This window comes from Carcharhinus amblyrhynchos, chromosome 19 (assembly GCF_965287045.1).
Source record: "Carcharhinus amblyrhynchos chromosome 19, sCarAmb.v2.hapA, whole genome shotgun sequence".
NCBI lineage: Eukaryota > Metazoa > Chordata > Chondrichthyes > Carcharhiniformes > Carcharhinidae > Carcharhinus > Carcharhinus amblyrhynchos.
Window position 1 is genome coordinate 21,765,792 of NC_137342.1, and position 22,178 is coordinate 21,787,969.

General features: G+C 41.6%; 1 protein-coding gene across 2 annotated transcripts in view; it reads left to right on the forward strand.

Annotated features, from left to right (window-relative positions):
* The window catches only part of tafa5a (TAFA chemokine like family member 5a), a 679,785-nt gene that overhangs the window by 340,785 nt on the left and 316,822 nt on the right, over positions 1-22,178 (forward strand). For both annotated transcript variants that reach the window (XM_080207858.1, XM_080207859.1), the window contains exon 2: positions 19,164-19,313. In XM_080207858.1, the coding sequence (XP_080063984.1) occupies positions 19,164-19,313 (150 nt within the window). The remainder of the gene's footprint in view (positions 1-19,163; positions 19,314-22,178) is intronic.

Consider the following 22,178-nt stretch of genomic DNA (forward strand, 5'->3'; position numbering starts at 1 on the left):
TGTCTATGTATGACCTGTTTGTGAACACAGCTCCTCACTCACCTGATGAAGAAGCAGTGCTCCGAAAGCTTGTGCTACCAAATAAACCTGTTGGATTTTATCTTGGCGTTGTTAGACTTCTTATTGTGAGGCGGGCAATGTGTGCCACCATGCCACTATGGAATCTTTATGTCCATCTGTAGAGACCAATGGAGCCTCAACTTAATGTCTTTTCTGAAAGACGGCACCTCCGGCAGTGCAGCACTCCCTCAGACCTGCACAGGGTGTTAGACTTGACTACTGTGCTCAGGTGGAATATGAATCCACAGCTTTCTGTTTTAGTGGCAAAGGAGCTATCAACTGGACCATGGCTTACACCTGTGTTATTAATCAGGAACATTGAAATAAAAAAATGACATGTTAACTATATCTTTGAGTAACTTCAGGAGGAAATTATTATTTCTGCTTTGTGCATGACCCGCATACACACACCAGAGAATATGTCGAAAAAATGACAAAATGTTTCAGAAAACAGATGAAGAATTTATGAATAACAAAATCACAAGTGAGCTTGAGCTGGTATCTGATGCCAGCAACTTATATCAGACATCTAAATATCATTTTAAACAAGTGTGTGAGATGTACAAAAATACTCTGACAGTTTCTAGACCATGTGAAGGCCATTAGGATTTAAACCAATTCTCATCCTTTCAACATTTACGAGATTTATTTTTAACGTGGAAACCTGTTCTGGAGAAGTAAAAATTAAGTGCCCTCTGATTAGTGATTCCGCGAAATACTTCCATTTAAATTCTAGAATAATCATTGAATAACTCTCTTTGATCTTACCCTGCTAATGCCTAACACCAGATTGGAGTGGGTGTCCTTACCATCTGCACTTCCAAATCGCATCTGTTTAGAATAGGGCAGGAAAGGAGTGGTGAAATCCCCAAACTCCATTTAAACAGCACTGTGAATAACTTAGAATCAAAAAGAATGAGCTATTTGTTTAGCAATATCCTCTCAAATCCGAGGATATTACTTCCGTTTTTCTGTAAATTATGTGCAGAACATATCAAGTTAATGTGGCCCTCTATAATTACTTTGATAAGTTTAAGATAGAATTGATCTTAATCAGAGCAGACTAATAAATATCCTTCTGTGCATTTTCTCACAATCAATTGTGTCACCAGTTTGCTGTGGAACTTTTCAGAACAGCTGCTGCTACTTTCCTCAAAGTTGAACTAATCTTTCCTGAGATGTCTGCATCTTCATCAGTTTTAACTCCCTGCCCTGAGGCTACTGCTTGCAGCTGCCCCTGCTGTAAAATTTGATAGGCACCGATATTTCCAGGATTATTGTATGGTGGGTGTTGATGAGTTATAAGGCAACCAAACACAAAATCATATAATCATAGAATCTCTACAGTGCAGAAGGAGGCCATTCATCCTATCAAGCCTGTGCCAACAACAATCTCACTTAGGCCCCACCCCCGTAAACCCATGTATTTTCCCTGCTCATCCCCTGACACCTGACTGCCAATTTAGCATGGCCGATCAACCTAACCCACATGCCTTTAAACTGTGGGAGGAAACCAGAGCACCTGGAGGAAGCCCACACAGACAATGGATATGACTTAGATTTTGAGATGCATGGGGCAGACAAAATTCATGCTTCTGCTTGTCTCCTGTAGCTTGTTTTTCCTAGAACAGTTTGCCAGTCTGAAACCAGAGATTAGAGCTTGATGGGCTTCTGCCATTCCACATGAACCATGCTGACTAGGAATCCGATTTGCTCTTTCTGCTTGCCATAGGAACAATGGACGGATTTTCTTGATCAACCGGTGTGACCTTGTTATGAATGTGGGCCATGTGGGTGCCAGGGTGGCACAGTGGTTAGCACTGCTGCCTGGCAGTGCCAGGAAACCAGGTCCAGTTCCCTGCTTGGGGCACTGTATATGCACATTCTCCCCATGCCTGCATGGGTTTCTTCCTAGTGCTTTGGTTTCCTCCGGCAGCCCAAAGATGTGCGGGTTAGGTTGATTGGCCATGATAAATTGCCCCTTAGTGTCAGGGGGTCTAGCTAGAGTAAATACATGGGGTTATGGGGATAGGCTGGTATTGTGATTGGTGCAGATTCAATGGGCCAAATGGCTTCCTTCTGCACTGTAGGATTCTATGAATTCATGGCCATTAGGTCCTGGAGTGGGGCTTGAACCGGGAGCTTTAGGTTCAGAGGCCGGGATGCGTTACATGACCTCCTTAATAAAAACAAGGGATCAAGTGTTTCTATTTCCAAGCAAACACGTTGCTACAATGCAACAGAAGATTTAGTTGGTTCTCCCAGCTTGTCAGCATTTGGTGTCTAGAAACTACAGTTGGCACTGTTAAAAGTCAAACACTTAATGTGACACTCGGCATCTGCGATTTTAATGTTATACTATTTATTTTGAATAGGTTTAATGGCTCTGTTAAAATAGCAGAGCAATGTTATTGGAATGCAATAAGTATTTTTCTGCTAATATTAGCAGTAGTCATTTTCAGGTTTGGATGGTTGCATGCTATTCAGTAGGAGATTGGCTTTTCTTTAAAAGGCAGGAGAAAGGGTAAAATATTTTGTGTGGGAACTACCAAACATCATCACCTTTCCTTCTGGTGCAATAAGCATTCTGGAGTCCATTTTCTGCCTCAGATAGAATATTTGTGTGATATCATTACTTAGAATGGTAAAAGCATAATTGATCATTTGCTCTTTCTTTCAAAGGCCAAATACACTTTTTCTCAGGAATTCAGAATTAATCAGGGTTGCAGCATAGGCTAAGTGATTAAAAGTTCACAGATGCATCAGTTTGAAGATAGATTTGAAGCATATATTCCATTACACTTGCTCAACACGTAACCTTGGCAAGATGAAGAGCTGAAAACGAAGTCTGTTTTGTCACTCTGCACATGCACACTCATTAAAATAAAGCTGATCAAAAATATCGCTTCACTGTTCCTTCATTCTGTGGTTTTCAGAATATTTGATTTCTTCAGCAAATATCTTTTATTGATTTGCTGGCCGGCCAGTATTCATTGACCATTCCTAGTTGAGACTCGACCACGTTACTACGTTCTGGAGTCACATGTAGGTCAGACCTGGTCAGGATGGCAGATTTCTTTGGGGTGGCAGAATGGTTAGTAATTCTGCTTCATAGCACCAGGCACCCAGGTTCAATTCCGGTTTGGGTCAATATCTACAAAATCTGCACATTCTCCCTGTGTCTGTGTAGGTTTCCTTCAGGTGCCCCAGTTTCTTCCCACAGTCCAAAAAACAGGTACAGGGGCCATGCTAAATGCTAAATTCAATGTACCCGAAGAGGTGCTAGAGTGTGGCGACAAGGGGATTTTCACAGTAACTTCATTGCAGTGTTAATGTAAGCCTACATATGACACTAATAATTAAATTTAAACTTAAATATTTTAGAATAAATTAAAATATTCCGTCTTCAAGATACTGTGACTATTTTGTGACATGGTAAGAGCATCCATTTTGTTCCAATGGCAAATAATTTTCAAATGCGATAAGAACTAAAGATGAACACTCTGGATTTTGGGAAATTACTCAAATTTCATGAGGTTGTAACATCACCCGTGCTCTGAGACTTGTTATTGTTTTTATAATAACTGGGCTATTTTTCATTGCATCAAATGTGCTTTATTGATGAAAATGTCATTTTTTTCACCATTAGATGAAAATAATATTATTTCAGTTTGTTTCTAGAGGCATTTTTCAGCAGTGCCAACAACATGTCCAACATTGTTTCTCTTTATGAGTATGGTCATTAAATGCTAGATCTGTTTGATTTTAACCCTTAGAATACTGAGATATTTTCCAACAAGAATGACCTGAATTTTTATTGTGTTGTTAACATAGTAAAACATTCCAAATGCTTCTGAGTGCTACCAGGTAAAATTGACACTGAACCACACAGTGACCACAGGGTCAGTAGAACTGCTGACCCACAGTGCCAGAGATCCAGGTTCAAATCCAGCCTCGGGTAACAGTCTGTGTGGCGTTTGCACATTCTCTCCATGTTTGCGTTGGTTTTCTCTGGATGCTCCGGTTTCCTCCCACAGTCCAAAGATATGCAATTTAGGTGGATTAGCTGTGCTAAATTGCCCTTTATTGTAAGGGAAATTAGTAGAGTAATTACATAGTGCTATGGGGATAGGACCTGGGTGGGATTGTTGTAGGTGCAGGCTCAATAGGCTGAATGGCTTCTTTTTGCACTGTAGAGATTCTATGATTCTATGAACTGGTGACAGATTGTGATCAAATTTTATTTGCATTTGTGGGTATTAGAAATAAGATGTAGCAGTTGGTAAGTTTAATTTTGTGTTTCTGTACTTGAAAGGGTTAATGACATCAGTTTTGTTTAGGTACATGGATGATAATGAGGTCTTACAACACAAAAACAAACAGATTTTATACCAGGAGTCACACTTAGACACACACAACTTTTGAGTCAGTTGTTGGCTGGCTCCTGAGAAACCGAATACAAGAACTGTGGAGAGCAGATTTCCCCGAAGGACAAAAAAAATTATGAAAAAAAAGGAAATGGGGACAAAAAAGAATTTCTTAGGAGCTCAGTTAAATTAAAGGAACAAAGAACAAGAAGTGGAACAAGGTCCTGTTCAGGAGAATTCCAGTAAAAGGCAGAGGAAGTGTTCTGAGTTACTGAGACAACCAGATTTAAAGTCAGCTAAGCAAGAAGCCAGACATCCAAGGTGAATCAAAAGTTTGCTGACAGCTGAATACTGTCTGTGGAGCAGTGATATTCTGTTGGCATGGCTGGGTACCTGAGAGATTGGGTGGAAGCTTGAATGCATGTCGTAATCCAAGGCAGAGGAATGTCATCAGGAGTGCCCAAATTCCTAGAGGTGGATTTGTGGTGAAGACATCTGACAGAAAACTTTGTCTGGAGGAAGATTCCAAGCGGATGCTTCATGAATGGAGTTTGGAGACTGCCATGTAAGGTTTGAACTCCAGAGAAACCAGTTGGCTCACTGTGTGACAAACATTTGGGGGAATTTGATGAGAAATCCATTGAAGTTCTATTGGGTGGAATCTGCCACTTGGTTTGAGAGTGTGGTGTGTCTGACCACAGTTAGCCTATTCATTTATGTGAACTGTATACTCACTGAGAATATTAGAGAATAAGATCCATTTTGTAACTTGTGTTATTTTTATAAATCTGTGTACATGTGTAAGTATGTAGTTGGGGTAAAGGAGTAATGTATTATAGTTAATCTTTTCTCGCTTAAACCAAATTTTTCATTCCTCTCTAGCCATGGGGGAGGTGCCAGATGACAGGAGAACAGCTAATGTGCTTCCGCTATTTAAGTAGGATTGTAGAGATAAACCAGGGAACTACAGAACAGTGAGTATCACCCCAGTTTTCGGGAAACTATTGGAGAAAATTCTGAAGGAGAGCATCTATCTGCACATGGAGAGGCAAGGCTTGATCAGGGAGAGTCAACATGGCTTTATCTGAGGAGGGAAATGCTGAACAAATTTGATTTTTGAGGAGGTGAGCAGGTGTGAAGATGAGGATAGTGCATCTGAGGCAATCCATATGGATTTCAGCAAAGCCTTTGACAGGGTCCAACATGGGAGACTTATACAGAAGGCAAGTGCACCTCGAATGCAGGGTAATTTGATAATGTGGTTTCAACATTGGCTCAGTTGTAGAAGACAGAGGGTGATGACAGAAGGCTGCTTTATGACTGGAAGCCAGTGTCCAATGGCGTAACTACAGGAATCTGTGCTGGAGCTCCTATTATTTGTCATTAATATAATTGACATAGATGACAACGTTGGGGATAGGATAAATAAATTTGCAGATGACATGAAGATTGGCAAGCTGGCTAATGGTGATGTTGAATGTCTTGGACTCTAGAAGATGTAGATCTAATGGTCAAATTATCGCATAAGTGGCTGATGGAGTTTAATCCTGAAAAGTGTGAGGTGATACACTTTGGAAGAGTAATTTGACAAGGAAGTACTCAATAAACACTAGGAAGTTCTGTGGAACAAAGGGACCTTGGTGTGTTTGTCCATAGATCTCTGAAGATGGAAGGGCATATTAGTAAGTTGTGATCTGAACAGCAAAACAAAACACCTAAATATGTTCCTTTGCCTTGGCATTCACCTTCACTGTTTCAAATAATTTGAGTTTTACTAGGTGTGTATGTAATATCAGTAGAAAATGGTGGTATATGGAAAAAAATTGCAAGCGAAAAAATAAACCTTCAAGCCCTATTTCATATGGGACGCTTGCTTTTATCAATAAAGGCATAGATTACAAAAGCAGGGAAGTCATGTTGGAGTTGTATAGAACTTTGGTGAGGCTGCAGCTAGAGTACAGTGTGCAATTCTGGCTGCCACATTATAGAAAGGATGTGATTACACTGGAGGGGGTGCAGAGGAGATTCACCAAGATGCTGCTTGATGTGGAACATTTAAGTTATGAAGAGAGGTTGGATAAGCTTGGGTTGTTTTCATCGGAGCAGAGAAGACTGAGGGAGTGACCGAATCAAGGTGTACAAGATTGAGGGGCATGGAGCCTGTTCCCCTTAGTTGAAAGGTCAGTCATGAGGGGGCATAAATTCAAGGTAAGGGACAGGGAGGTTCAAGGGGGATGTGAGGAAGAACTTTTTCTTTACCCAGAGGGTGGTGATGTTCTTGAATCTGTTGCTTGGGAAGGTGATAGAGGTGGGTTGCTTCACAACTTTTAAGAAGTACCTGCATGAGCCTCTGGCATGACGTAACACTTAAGGCTATGGGCCAAATGCTGGTAAATGGGATTAGGTGGGAGGTCAGGTATATCTCACAGAGTCAGAGCAGCCTCAACAGGGCTGAAGAACCTCTTCTGCACTGTATGATTCTAATAAATATTTTATTCTTTTATTGAAAGTTAATCGGTCATCTTGCAACTCTGTTCATCCACATCTCTCAACAAAAGAGAAAGGTTAGAATCAATTGCACTGAGATTCCATTCTGGGACCTAATCGTTGGGATTGTAACACTTCTTCATAATTTTAAGTTGTGATATTCATTAGTAGAAGTTAATTTTATCAGATGAATCTATAGTAATCCTACTCACAGGGATGTCTATACTTGGGCGAGAGGCATGAATGTATCTAAAACAGAAAGAAAAAGAAGCACAAACACTTTAAAGCTTCATTACCTTGGAACTGCATGTTCAAACTACACCTCTTTCTTTCTGTCACTCTGTATTTTTATACAGAAATACAGCAGTTTGATATGCTTGAAATGGATTCATTGCTTCAGTTTAATGCAGACTATGGTTAATTTGAGCGTCTTACTACTTGAGAACCTAGTAAAATGATTTTTTCAATGGGTATAAAAGGTAAGAAGGCCCACAAATAAGCTTTCAAGCCCCATTTCAATCTTCCCTATAAAAGCCTCTAAATATATATAAATATATTCAGTGTGGGAAATTATAATTTTAACCTTGTGCTCCACAGCACTGTAGAAAGCTCCACATCATCTTGCTTTGAAGAACAAGATACAGGACGGTGTTAGACATGACATATTTATGTTAACCAGACTGAGCTCTTTAAAGAACAACTGAACTTTTAAGTTCAATACTACTTCCATCAAAAGTGTTTGCGTTTTTAAAATATATTTAAATAAAAATATATAAAGTACTGGAGGGATTTTTTGTCCAACCTTTTCACACAAATGCTACAATTTTCACAATATCCCTCTGGTGCAAGTTTGTGTTTCTAGGAGTAATTAATTTCCAGAGAACTTCACAGCCAGGAGTGGAAGAGTAATGTGCTTTCGGATGTGATTTGAACTGCAAAACAAAATACTTAAATAAATTTCTTTGCCTTGGCGTTCACCTTCACTGTTTCAAATAATTTGAGTTTTACTAGGTGTGTATATAATATCACTGGAAAATGGTGGTATATGGAAAAAATTGCAAATCATAATACTACTGTGCAGAAAGGCCCTTTGGCCCATTAAGTCTGTACCGATGTATAAAAGGCCCTGGCCTACTCACCTAATAAGAAGGCCTACAACACCAGGTTAAAGTCCAACAGGTTTATTTGGTAGCAAACACCACTAGCTACCAAATAAACCTGTTGGACTTTAACCTGGTGTTGTAAAACTTGTTAGTGTGTTTACCCCAGTCCAACGCCGGCATCTCCACAGGATGACTACTCACCTAATCCCACTTATCAGCACTTGGCCCATAGCCTTGAATGCTATGGCGTGCCAAGTTCTCATCCAGGTATTTTTTAAAGGATGTCCCGCCTCCATCACCATACCAGGCAGCGCATACCAGACCGTCACCACCCTCTGGGTAAAATAGCTTCTCCTCAATCGCCTCTAAACCTCCCACCCCTCACTTTTAATTTGTGTTCCCTTGTAACTGACCCTTCAACTAAAGGGAAAAAGCTGCTCCCAGAATTTGTCTCCTAAGCTACGGCAGAGCTCTTGTTGTGAAATCGTCAGAATAATCGAATATATTGCTTAAAAACTAAATAAATTTAACTCAACAGTGTGTCAATTATCTGACCACATGATTTCCTGCCTGAAGTTAGCTTGATTGACAGGTTTGGCCTCCAGTCAGGGAAGGATTGGTTAATGAAACACCAGGTTCAGTTTCCACTGGAGATTTTGGGAAGTCAAGGGAGGGGGCTGTTTGGGGATAGGAGCGAGGGCAGGGGATGAATTAGACACAATGAAATTGAACGTTACAATAAGACCTGGGAAGGAAGGTGATTAAGGTCAAAACCTGAATGATAATGGAGTTGTCGTCTCATTATTGTAATTGATGTTTCAGCCTGCCTATCCTGTGGAGAAATGGGTGAGGTGGAAGGGGTTTGGATTGGGAAACACATTTCTCAGTTTCTAACCCTCCCACCCAACTCAAACCTGTTCTGTATGTTGGGGCGCACCCCTTTAAGAAGTGAGGTGACCCAGGACTTGAGCTCCATCCTGGTTGGAGCTTGTCTAGCTAGTCTTATGCTGACTGTGCTAAAGGGTGCATGCATTAATAAACAGTTCCAGCAGTTTACTTCTCATACATAATAAAATCCACCCTTTTGGAGTTAAAATCTTTGATCCTGTCACACAGATAAATCTTGCTTTGCCGATTATAAGGAATAAATGATGTAGAGATATAAAATAAAGTTAGGCATGAAGTTATCGAATGCATCTTGCATTTGCAGATCCTATGTCAAAATAAGTAAGTTAGTTAGTTAACTTTGAGTCAATTGGATTTAATGAAATTATAGGTAATATATAACGAATAAACTAGGCTTGTACTTGTTAGAGTTTAGAAGAATGAGGGGAGATCTCATTGAGACATATAAGATGATGAATGGGATGGATAGGATAGAGGTGGAGAGACTCTTCCCGCTCAGAAAGGACAGTAGGACTAGAGGGCACAGCCTCAAGATAAAGGGGGGGGCGGTTTGGAACGGAGTTGAGGAGGAACTTCTTCACTCAAAGGGTGGCGAATCTCTGGAATTCTCTGCCCGTTGAAGCGGTGGAGGCTGCCTCGCTCAATATTTTTAAGACGCGGGTTGATGGGTTTTTGATAAGCGAGGGGATTAAGGGTTATGGGGAGAGGGCGGGAATGTGGAACTGAGACACGACAGATCAGCCATGATCTTATTGAATGGCGGGGCAGGCTCGAAGGGCTAGATGGCCTACTCCTGCTCCTATTTCTTATGTTCTTAAATCAAAATCAGTGGAAGGTTGCTAAGGATAGTTCATCCCAATTTAAGTTTGTTTTATAAATAATTTTGAGTCCTCAGAAAATTCATATTATTATATGCTATTAAAGCTGAAATGGGTAAAATTGTGGTAAATTAATAAATTGATTTACACTAACCCACATTCACTCCAGCTATCTTTTAAACAAAAAATGTTTAAGATTCATAGGATAAAGAAATTATGTAAGTGTAGAACTGATTGAAATTAGTCAGTACACATTTAATATCTTTCAAAAAAAAGAAAGTATTTTTAAGCTACAAAGACTATCTAGGTCTCATTTGGTTTAGTTGAGTGACATGTCAGAGGATTGAATACCTTTCATCATAGATCATAGAATCCTACAATGTGGAAGGAGGCCATTTGGCCCATCGACTCTGCATTGAGTCTCTCTTACCCAGGTCCTGTCCCCCGCCCAATCTCCGTAACCTGCACACATTTATCATGGCTAATCCATCTAACCTACACATCTTGGGATGCTACGGGTAATTTAGCATGGCCAGTCCATTAAACCTGCACATGTTTGGACTATGGAAGGAAATCAGAGCACCCTAAGGAAACCCACGCTGACACGGGGAGAAAGTGCAAACACCACACAAACAGTCCTTCAGGGAATTCAAGTGTTGGCGATGCTAACACCCCATTGGGGTATTCAGGACTGCGGATAATGTCACTGCAAGAAATTGTCACTCTATGTAATATTGGATAGAATTGCTCTGATACGTTGCAGGTATTCTATGGGTGAAGTGTGTGTTTAGCACCATGGGATTACCAGCTGTGAACAGCAATCCATTTCACTATTTTTGCATTACCTCCTAAGTTTCTCCTTGGTGTCTTTCTATTTTAGTAACGAGGAAGCTGCAGCTAAGCTGTGAACAGTTGTACAGAGCTTGAGGTAGAGTTGATGGTGGCACAGTAGTTAGCACTGCGACCTCACAGTGCCAACAACCTGGGTTCAGTTCCCGGGTTGGGTTACTGCTGGTGCGGAGTCTGCATGTTCTCCCTGTGTCTGTGTGGGCTTCCTCTGGATGCTCTGGTTTCCTTCCACAGTCTAAACACCTGCAGGTTCGGTGGATTGACCATGCTAAATTGTCCCTTAACGTCAGAGGGATTAGCGAGGGTAAATGCATGGGATTATGGGGATAGGGCCTGGGTGGAATTGTGGTCGGTGCAGACTCGATGGGCCAAATGGTCTTCTTTTGCACTCTGTAGGGATTCTATGGAACAACGTTGAAGCATTGATCCAGTGGGGAAGCTGACAAGAAAAATAAGACAGACTTGTATTTTTATAGAGACCCTCATCTCGTCAGGGCATCCCAAAGAACTTTGCAGCTAAAGAAATATTTTTGAGTTGTTTAATATTGGAAATGCAGAAACCAGCAAAATAACAATATGATACTGACCAGATCATTTGCTTTAGTGATCTTTGATGTTGTCATCTAAACCTCTGCTGCTCATATCTTAATTCTCACCCAGTTCCATATACCCATCATCCCTCCCTGCGCATCAATCCATGTTGGTATCTGGTCCCTCAATGGCCCAAAGAGAAATTCTTCCTCTTCAAAATTCCTCTATTGCCTGGTCCATACCTGTTTCTGTTAAGTCCTCTAGCCTGACAACCATCTGACATCTGTGTTCCTCCTTCTCAATTCAAGTTCCATGGCTCTAACATGAATAACCACAGCCGGATTTCTCTGCCAAAACATTCTAAGTGCCGAATTTGCATAAAAACTGGAGTAACTCCTCTTGGTTTTTTCAGTGGGATTTTCAAAATAAATCTCCCACACTCTGAGCACTGCAGAGTGCCCTAGCGTGAATCATGATTAAAAAAATCAGAGGGCGGGACCTTTTGCCACTGGAGATGCGGGCAGCATAGAGCTAAGCAGACCACTGTGCATGCGCTGATCTATTAGACCTGTTTGCCCCTTGGGCAGTGCCAGGGTGCCAGGCTGGCAATGCACAGGGGCACCCTCCTCTCTTTATCCCTGACCTTTTGGGGGGCCTCCATGGCCTTCCTTCACTTCAGTGGGGTCAGGCCGCCCACTCCCCATTAGTGAGGAACTGTTGTAAAACTCACTGAAGTGAACCACTCCTGGTGGTGGGGAAAAGGCTTCAGCCCCGGGCCCGCTAATCAGATTCAAGTGAAGATTTAAATATTTTAGTCAGCTCTGCACCAATTTTCAGCACGGAACTGGCGCTGCCAGAAAACCGGGGCCCGGAGATGCACGAAGGCCATGGCGCCCAGTGGGAAGCCTGCTAAACGGTCTGTGCTTTTGAGTATCGCCCTGATATCTTTAGTTACCTAAGCTTTCCATTCAGGGATTTCTTCCCTTTTCCTGTCTATCTCTCTTCTTTAAGACACTTCTTAAAATGGAAGCAAACTTTTGCCCAACTCTAATAACTCTTTATGTACCTTGTATCAAATTTTGTCTGATAACTCTCCATGGAAGTGGGTTTGCGTGTTCTACCGTGATAAAAGCACAAGCTGTTTTTGGATAAGGCATGTTGGCCAGGATACTGGGGAGAACTCCCCTGGTCTTATTCAAAATAGTGCCATGAATTCTTTTACGTCCACCTAATAAGGCAGACTTAGCTTTCGTCTCTTGAAAAACTGTGCCTCTGACACTGCAGCAGTCTCTCAGTTCTGCACCAAAATGTCAGTCCAGACTTTATGCTCTTATCTCTGAAGCTCATTCTTGGTTCCATAGAATCCCTACAGTGCAAAAGAAGGCAATTCGACCCATCGAGTCTGCACCAACCACAATCCCACCCAGGCCCGACTCCCGCAATTCCACATATTTACCCTGCTAATACCCCTGACACGAAGGTTAATTTACCACGGCCAATCAAACTAAGCCACACATCCTTGGAGTATGCGAGGAAACCAGAACATCCAGAGGAAACCCATGCAGACACAGGGAGAATGTGCAAACTCCACATTGACAGACACCCAAGGTGGAAGTGAACGCAGATCCCTGATGCTGTGAGGCAGCAGTGCCATCTACTGCGCCACCGTGTTGTTTCCTGTTTACACAATGTCAACTTCAGGGTCCTACATAAAGGTTTATGACCATTCAAAACTATGCTTTTTGAGGTCTGGACAAAAGTTAGGGTTAGAAGTTGGTAGCTGCTGTTGAAACTTGGCATTGTATCAATGACCATACACGGTGACTCTGAACGGCAGTTTAAATCTGAGATGGTTGTATTTTATCCCAGCCTTGTTAGGTGACTTGGGTAATTCTATACTGAACTTCAGTTGCAAAATATGTGTATAGAAGCATTAAGTTTTAGGTCTGAAAGAACAACATTCTTGACTTCACAATAGTTTCTGTAGTGGCTTTACAATTCAAGAGGCACAGATCAGTGAATGGCTTTGTTCCAGAACACTGACCTACAGTTTACAGTGTCATGTTGCATGTTAGTTTTACCATTTTATTCTTATTTTCTTTCACATCTTGTTATGTAATGGCTCCACATGACTGTTTAAGGGTTGGGAAAAAGGTAAAGCTAGACTAATCCTTTTGCATTATCTGTTCCATCCAGGTACAGTACTATCTGTATGCCTCGTCACTTTTTTTAATCACTTATACGGAGATTAAAAAGCCAGCATTTATAAGATATCAACATTGAGCTTTTAAGACCTGCCCAATCTCAAAGGCATAACTCAATTATATTTTTGTCATAAAGCATAAAGCCCTTCACCAGAAACATTCCAGGCAGATCATTTGATTTCCATTTCACAACTTCAAAAAAGAATGACTGACCATTTTCAGGACTCAGTGGCTCTGCACATTGTAGCTCAGTGATACTGCTTATCAAATGGACAACAAATAGTTGAACCACAAAAGGCACAATATAAGCTGCAAACATTTTGTTTTCAAAGCTAGGTCTGGTGAAGTACCAGAATTGAGCCAATCGGATCCCAAGGCAACAGAGATGTATGCACTGTGTGGTAGCATTAAGAACACTCTGCAGATTTAATCTAATTAAGTATATAATTATCTTTACAAATGATTCAGCAAGATTATTGTGTTCCTACTGTTTGTTTGGATTCATTATAACACAGCTTACCTCGCAGGATTTGCCTCATAACTTGCAGAAATTAAAAGTGTTCCACCATCCACACAGTTTTACTGCAAATAAAGGAATTTCTAGTGATATTTAAAAAGGCTTAAGCGTAATGCATGCCTTGCTCAGCATCTTCTTTCTCCCACTCACCCTAAGAATTGATATTAGTGGTACTTCAAAACAGATTATCTCCTCATTTACTTCATTGCTGTTTGGCATTGCTCTGTGCAATTTGACAGTTGTGTTTGCCTACATTACAACAGTGACTACACTTGGTAAGTTAGTCATTGGTTGTGAGGTAGTCGATGAAAGGCAGTAAATAAATCCAAATTAGTTGGTCTCTCAGACTGTTCAGGTGTAGTCTCATTATTGCTCTGACGAAAGGTCATCTAGACTCAAAACATTGGCTCTATTCTCTTCCCTCAGATGCTGTCAGACCTGCTGAAATTTTCCAACATTTTATGTTTTTGTTATGGTCTCACTGTTAATGGGCCAGTTTTATATTATCTCGGGGTCCTAGTTTGAGAAAAGGGCTAAACCTTTTAGAACTAAGGTGAGGAGGAATTTCGTCATCAGAGGGTGGTGAATGTGTGACATATACTACCACAGAAAGTAGCTGAAGTCAAAATGTTGTCGGATTTCAAGAAGAAGTTAGATATAGCTCTTGAGGTTCAAGGGATATGGGGAGAAGGGAGGGTCAGGATATTGAATTTGATGATCAGCCATGATCAAAATGAATGGCAGAGCAGGTTCACAGGGCCGAATGGTCTGCTCCTACTTCTACTTTCTATATTTTAAATAGGAACCTGATTTCCACCTGTGAATATGAGATGTGTAGAAGAACTGGACAGCACAAAAAAAAACAACCTTCCCCCCAACCCGCTGGGATTTGGGTCTAAAATCCAGCCTGGAGACATGAAATAAAGATTTCCTCTCTTGACTGACTGTTTAGTCTTTGAAAAGAAATGACATTGGGAAGTCAACAATCTGGATCCCAGTGGCCATGAACCCACAGCATAAGCTGACCTCAAAGCCTCTACTAATTGGCACTCCACTGGCTCAGAGGCCAAAAGGCCAGAAAGTGTGATAGATGGAACAGTCACACTGGAGCAGCAAGTTGCTGAAGTACATTGACATGGTAATTTAGTGGAGCTTTGAGTTCACATCTGGCCAATGCCATATGTGGTTCGGAAATGCTTGGTGTAAAATCAGAAAGTTCAACCTTTTGTCCTATTATCTTTTAATTTTACAGAGGAATAAATGTTTTAAACATTTGGCTCAGGCAATAGCAATGTTGTCCAAAGGTCAAAAGGTTGTGAATCTAAACCTCATACCAGTGTCTGAGCTCGCAGTAAATTTCTAACCCAGCGCTGAGGGAAAATTGCTTTGTCCCAGCTTCCATTTTAAAAAACGAAACAAAGTTCGGCCTGCTCATTCAGATATATGTTTAACATAACTGGTTCACTGAGGCGGCACGGTGGTTAACACTGCTGCCTCACAGTGCCAGGGACCCGAGTTCGATTCCCAGCTTGGGTCACTGTTTGTGCAGAGTCTGCACGTTCTCCCCGTGTCTGTGTGGGTTTCCTCTGGGTGCTCCAGTTTCCTCCCACAGTCCAAAAATGACGAGCGGGTTGGGTGCATTGGCCATGCTGAATTTTCCCTCAGTGTAACCGAACAGATGCCAGAGTGTGGCAACTAGGGGTTTTCACAGTAACTTCACTGCAGTGTTAATGAAACCCTACTTGTAACACAAATAAATAAACCTAAACACTAGGTGGGGGGGTCACGGGCGAGCAAGAGAGAAGTTAGGAGGTGTTGGCAGCAAGAACATGGGGTGGGGGGAGGAGGAATGTCACAGCACACCCCTTTCTAGCTAATGTGCGTCCCTCGATCAGGTACTGAGTATCTCTGAACGAAGGACCAAGCCTGGGACCCCACAAGCAAACATCACAGGATTAATATCAGCATTAGTTGCCCATGTTAGGACCTTGATTGGTGGGAGTTGGAGTGGGGAATGGGAAGGCGTGGCAGGAAGCTGGCAGTGTCGCCAACCACCACCACCATCCTCCTGAATAAATGCCCTCCCATCCCATGAATCCATTCCAGTTTCGCTCCAGTACTTATATTTAACCCGGGTTGGCAGTTCAGTGTAGTACCGTGATCTGCTGCTTTGTCAGACGCGTTGTTGTTGTGTTGGAACATTAAACCATCTCTCTGTTCCAGTAGCTCAAGTAGATATTACAGACCAATATTTAATTGAATATTTAATAGAATCATGGAAGGAGGCCACTTACCCTGTTGTTTCTGTATCAGTTCTTTCAAAGAGCTATCCTTGTAGTCCCACCCTCCTACACTTTCCCAATTACCTTTGTAAATTCTCCCCCACCTTTGTCTGATGACAACAATGAAGGTTTCAAAGTAATCTTTCAAAATGGCCATCTTTCTTGGTGACATAAAGGCAATGATTGCATTTCAATGAGATTCATTGTATTTGAAGCACTATGAGATGTTTCTAAGAAAGATGATAAGGCAGTAAACGGATGCAGGTCTTTCATTTATATCTTAAATTGCTGAATTCATATAGTCAGTGTCTATTCATAACACACACTCTTGCTGTTGATAAGCTCTGTGTAAGTAATAGTGGTAATTTTAATAATGCTACCACTGAGATTTCTGCAATAGCTCCAGCAGGTCCTTGTGGTTATGGAATACGTTGCGTTTAAAATGATACACGTTTCTTTTTTGCTTACAATGCCACAACATATGTGGCACATTCTGAACAGCATCCAATAGGCTTTGTAATTAAAGGCTAATGTCATTTTCTGAAAATGAACCTTCTTTGCCCCCTAGTGAGAAGCTCAATTTCTAAACAGATTATGTTGGGCACAGAATGCAAGCCACGTCAGTAGTATATTTCAAACATATTTGCACTTCATGCATCAGTCTAAATCAGCTGCTTAATTAATGGGTTAGTGTACAAGTTTTGTTTGCGATGGGCTGTTACATAAGAACATAAGAAATAGGAGCAGGAGTAGGCCATCTAGCCCCTCGAGCCTGCCCCACCATTCAATAAGATCATGGCTGATCTGTTGTGGCTCAGTTCCACTTTCCCGCCCACTCCCCATAACCCTTAATCCCCTCTCTTATCAAGAACCCATCAACCCGCTTCTTAAAAATATTTAGCGAGGCAGCCTCCACCACTTCAACGGGCAGAGAATTCCAGAGATTCACCACCCTTTGAGTGAAGAAGTTCCTCCTCAACTCCGTTCTAAACCGCCCCCCCTTTATCTTGAGGCTGTGCCCCCTAGTCCTACTGTCTTTTTTGAGCGGGAAGAGTCTCTCCAGCTCTATCCTATCCATCCCATTCATCATCTTATACGTCTCAATGAGATCTTAGTGCAATGCAAAAAAATTTAAACAATTAATGATGTTTTGTGGGTGAGAAAGCAAACTTGTTATTCAGGCTTAATTGTTGCAGGTGAACTGGAGTTTATAATAGCCATTGGGGGGCGTGGGGTTGTCAGGGGTGAGAAGAGAGCAGGGTGAGAGTTGGATATAACAGGGGAGCTTCGAAGATCCCCATACGTGACTTAGAAAAAAAAGCCTCCTTGAATCAGCTCTTTTTCAGCATCCGTTCTGTTTGCCCCTAGCTCAAAGTTGGGTTTATGGAGAGTCTTAGAAGAGAGAGCTTTGGGAGATGAAGAAGTTTCAAAAAACATTTCCAGAACATGGGGATGGGGAGAGGCAGAAGAACCCCAGGAATAGCGAATTTATGGCAGAGTGGGGAATTTTGCCTGGAGGTGGTTGTGGAGGAGGAGAGAGTTACGACCACAAACAGCTTTAAATTTAAGGATGAAGTTATTGAGGCAATAGTGGATTGGGAATCAATGGAAGTCATCAACACAAGTATAGCAGGATGTTACTGCAGCACTTCTAATGAGCTAAGGTTTAGAGGGTGGAGACCAGGGGCCTAACCAGGAAGACGTTGAACTTTCCAGTCTGGAGGTGACAAAGACATGGATGAGATTTTCAGTGGTATATAGGTTGAGGAGGGAGAGGTATTGCAAATGTAGAATTAGATGGTGTGATTCATGGATATGATATTGGAAGTTCAGTGCAAGGGTGCATAGCATGCTGAGATTGTACACACTGTGGTTCACACAGATGCAATAGTTAAGAAGAGGGCTAGAATGGTGAGCAAGGTACTGGCTGCGCAGTGGAGCCAAAGAATTATGGCTTATCCAAGACCAAATGTTGGGCAGGCAGTCTGGCATTAAGGAGAGATGGTGCAAAGGTATTGGATGTACATATGGAAGCTGACCCCAACCGGAATTATCCGACCTCACCCGCAGCTGTGATTCTCCAGTCCCGCTGCAGTGAACGGAGATTTGACTGAGCACTGAATTCTCCATTCTCACTGGCAACAGTAATGGAGCATGTGAGACTGGAGAATTCCAGCCTCCATGTCTGGGGGTGATATTACTAAGTAGCAACTTAAAAAGTAGCAAAGCGAGTATATCCTTTCCACTCCAGAGAGGTGATGGTGCAAAACCAGAGTTGGAGATTCTGTGTACATGATTGGATAGGATCACAGAAACATGCTTCCTGAGCTGTATATACTGATTCTTCAAAAGAGTAAACGTGTTTAGTCCCATGCCCGCTGCTTTTTGACCATAACTTACAAGTTGTTTCTTTTCAAGTACCTGTCCAAATCCATTTTTAACATTCTTGACAGAACCAGCTTCTTTCCCCTTTTTCAAGTAGTGCCCAGAAACTAACAACTTATTTAAATAACTGATGGTATTCATTTGCTTCAGTGTGAGGGCCATTGATTTGTTAGTGCTGTTGACAGTGTAAACTTTGCATTATCAGACTTTTCAATATGCCCTTCTTATCCAGTGCAATGTTGATTAAACGTACGCTACATTCTGCACCCTTTCCTTTCCTGAACAGTGTGCTTTGTCTGTATAGTGTGTAAGAAACAATAGTTTTCACTGTATGTTAATACATGTGACAATAATAGATCAAATCAAAAAAATCAAAGTGATGATCCTTTCATTTCCATGTTCTATGAAATCAATTGCAGAGAAATAAGACACGCAGCGTAGCAAATGCTAAGGCTCTTTTCTCCTTTGTGTTCCTCGATAAGGATAACAAAATGCTGGAGTTTTAGGATACTTATTCAACGGAGATCACTGTATAATGTAATGTTAAATATATTCATGAACAACCTGTTCTTTTCTTGCATGTGCGTGTGATATTGTCGACTGCTTTGATACAGCTCACCCATTGACGCCAAGTAAATGTATTTTATCTTCCAGGTCAACTCGCTGCTGGTACTTGTGAGATAGTCACCCTGGACAAAGATAGCAGTCAACCGCGCAGGACTATAGCCAGACAAACTGCGAGGTGCGCATGTAAAAAGGGGCAGATTGCTGGCACAACAAGAGCAAAACCAGCCTGTGTGGACGGTAAGAGTCTGATCCATAGATTTGAAGCTTGCAGTTTTGTTTTTTCCTGGTTCCTTTGTCAACCTAACGACAACCAAAGTTTACAGGACGGTACTTGATACACTAGGCTCTTCGCACTCATATATGGCAATATTTCTATTGTGATTGATAGGAATTAACAGGGACTTGTGTTGGTGAGAAGAATTTAATCAATTATGATGTGACTCTGTTCCCATTTTTCTAACCTGAGATGGCTTTTCACAGTTGTGGGTTTGCAGTCAAAAGAATTGTGGTCACCATTAGCAACTGTACAACTATTTCTTCTGACACAGTTATAACCACTCCTCTATATTCTGACTTGTTGAATGTTAAAAGATGTAAAACATACATGTTACCTTCCATGACTGGCTGATTGGAATTCTTTTGCAAAGCATGCTTTTGATTGTTAATGCAATTAAAGGGAAACTTACTGACCATGTTAGGGTTTCTTTACTTAATATTCCACCCAATTATTTTTCTTTCAAGAAATCCATTTATTGGTGCATTTGTTTTGCAATCAGAAGTTACTTTGTTGAATTTAGAACCATGCTCATGTGGGTCATTTGAAAGGAGTTGGCACACGTGGAAATATCAGTAATGCTGCAATAATTCACCATAGCGATATTGTCCAATAGTTCATTGTGATTAGTTAACGGGGGCACAGATGGATAATATTTTGCATGACATTCTGTTTTCTGCTCTGAAGCTTCCAGGCCGGGGCGTAATTGGAGGTATATGGTGTAATTCAACATTTTTACAGGCTGAAATAGCTAGTTGCATATATTGGCTTCATTCATTTCCTTGAATGTGTACAAAAGTTCGCTGCAAGAATGATCAGCAGCACTACTACAGTTGTGTATCTTGAACTTCCTGTACCAAATTGCAATGTTATAGAGCATGGAGGGAGAACTTTTGACCCAACGCGTGCTTTCACTTTGTTCTAATAGTGAATAGGAAATTTTCAAGGGAGCATGAGCAACTTCAATTGTCCCACTTCCATCTTAACTCAGAAAACTAATGAACAGCTGACTGTACCAAACACAGATTCTCAGGGGGTTCTTGACCTTGACCTGACCCTGTCATCCACCCACCCCCAATACACCCAGATTCAAGAATCTCTGTCTATCCTCCTCTGACTTTATTGACTCTCGTCACCCCTCTATCCTGATTCTGGCAACACTGCTCTTGAGCCTGGATCAAATTCTGACCTCCCCACTGCTCCTTGCAACTAAGGGACAGGTGATGGGTGGGCTGGTGGCTGACAGCCTGTAAGGATTGGGTACAGTCTAAGTTATTGACTGATTCCTGGTGGCTGCCTGTTCTGGGTTGTAGGCTGCTGGTTGTGGATCAGTGACATCTGGTGGTTGTCTCCTTCCTGACTGAAGACCGGCTTCTGTCATCCATCACTTACTGTGTGTTCGCTGGTGTGCGCTGTTACTTGTGGGTACGTTCAGGTGGATGGATGGACAGATGGATGGACGGCATAGTAACGAACCGCTGCTGGGCATAGCTAGTTATGCTCTGGCTGCAAGCTGGCAGTGCGTACACGGCATCCAGTCACTTGTAGATGGGTGAGGGGAGGGCAGGTCTGTTGACTGGCTCCTGCTAATACCTGGTTCCTTGTAGTTTCTGTGTGTAGTAGCTGGATAACTAACTGGTTCATTTGATTATCTAGTTTATGGATAAAATAGCTCAATCATCAGGGAGCATGTTTACATGTTTTAATTCTATCTTGTGGATTTGGACCTAATGAAGCAGTGTATACATCATAAAGCATTTGTGTGTGTAGGTGTACACAATATTAGTCGACTCCAGATTGTGGCAGGTGCCTGAAATAAAGTGTTGGAAATTAAACATTTCTGGCATATCCCCAAACCTCCCTGGAGAAGAAATCTTCTGTATGATCTACAATACAGTAATACACACTTTGAAAATTACCATAATAGTACTGGTTATGCATTCAACAAGGACATGTATTTTGTCAGAATTATAATTACTGAATTAAGCTTTAACATGCGATGGTTGATGTGTGGGGTTTTATAATGAAAATTCAAAGTAGTACATTGAAGAACGATGATAACTGGTCCAGGCCTTTCATTACATTGCTAAGTGGTTTATAAAGCATTGACATATGTAATAATTGTTCTGTTTTTCTTTTGAAGGAACATTGTTTTCTTATTCTTTAAAAATGCAGCATTTATATAGAGCTGTGACCTGCAGTTTGCTTCATCATAAAGATTGTGTCTTAGCATCTGCTTTGAAGTCTATAACGAGTATAAAATTATTCATGCAAACCTTCTTCCCATTGGTTTTTGCTATTGAATGACAGACTTGACGTTATGGAAACAGTCAACTGGACACAGGGCTTTGAGACATGGTCAGGAGGGTCCTGAGAAAGTGAGTCATAGAATCACTACAATGCAGAAAATGGCCCATCAAGTCTGCACTGACAATAATCCCTCCCAAATCCTTTCCCCTAGTCCCATATATTTACACTGCTAATCTTCCTGACACTAAAGGCAATTTAACATGGCCAATCAGCCTAACCCACACATCTTTTGGATTGTGGGAGGAAACTGGAGTATCCGGAGGAAACCCACACAGACATGTGGGTTACCCAAGATTGGAATCGAATCCGGTCCCTGGCGCTGTAAGGCAGCATTGTTTGCCATTGTGTCGCCCAGAGTGATGGGGAAGGGAACCTGATGCAGTTGTAACTCAAGCTATTTTACAATGTCCTGTGGGACACCTCTGATCCTCCTGGTATGTCGAAGAATAGATTCTGAACATACCTTCCAAAGCTTCCATTGGGCAGTTTCTAGATAGTGAATGCTCTCTTGTCAACAA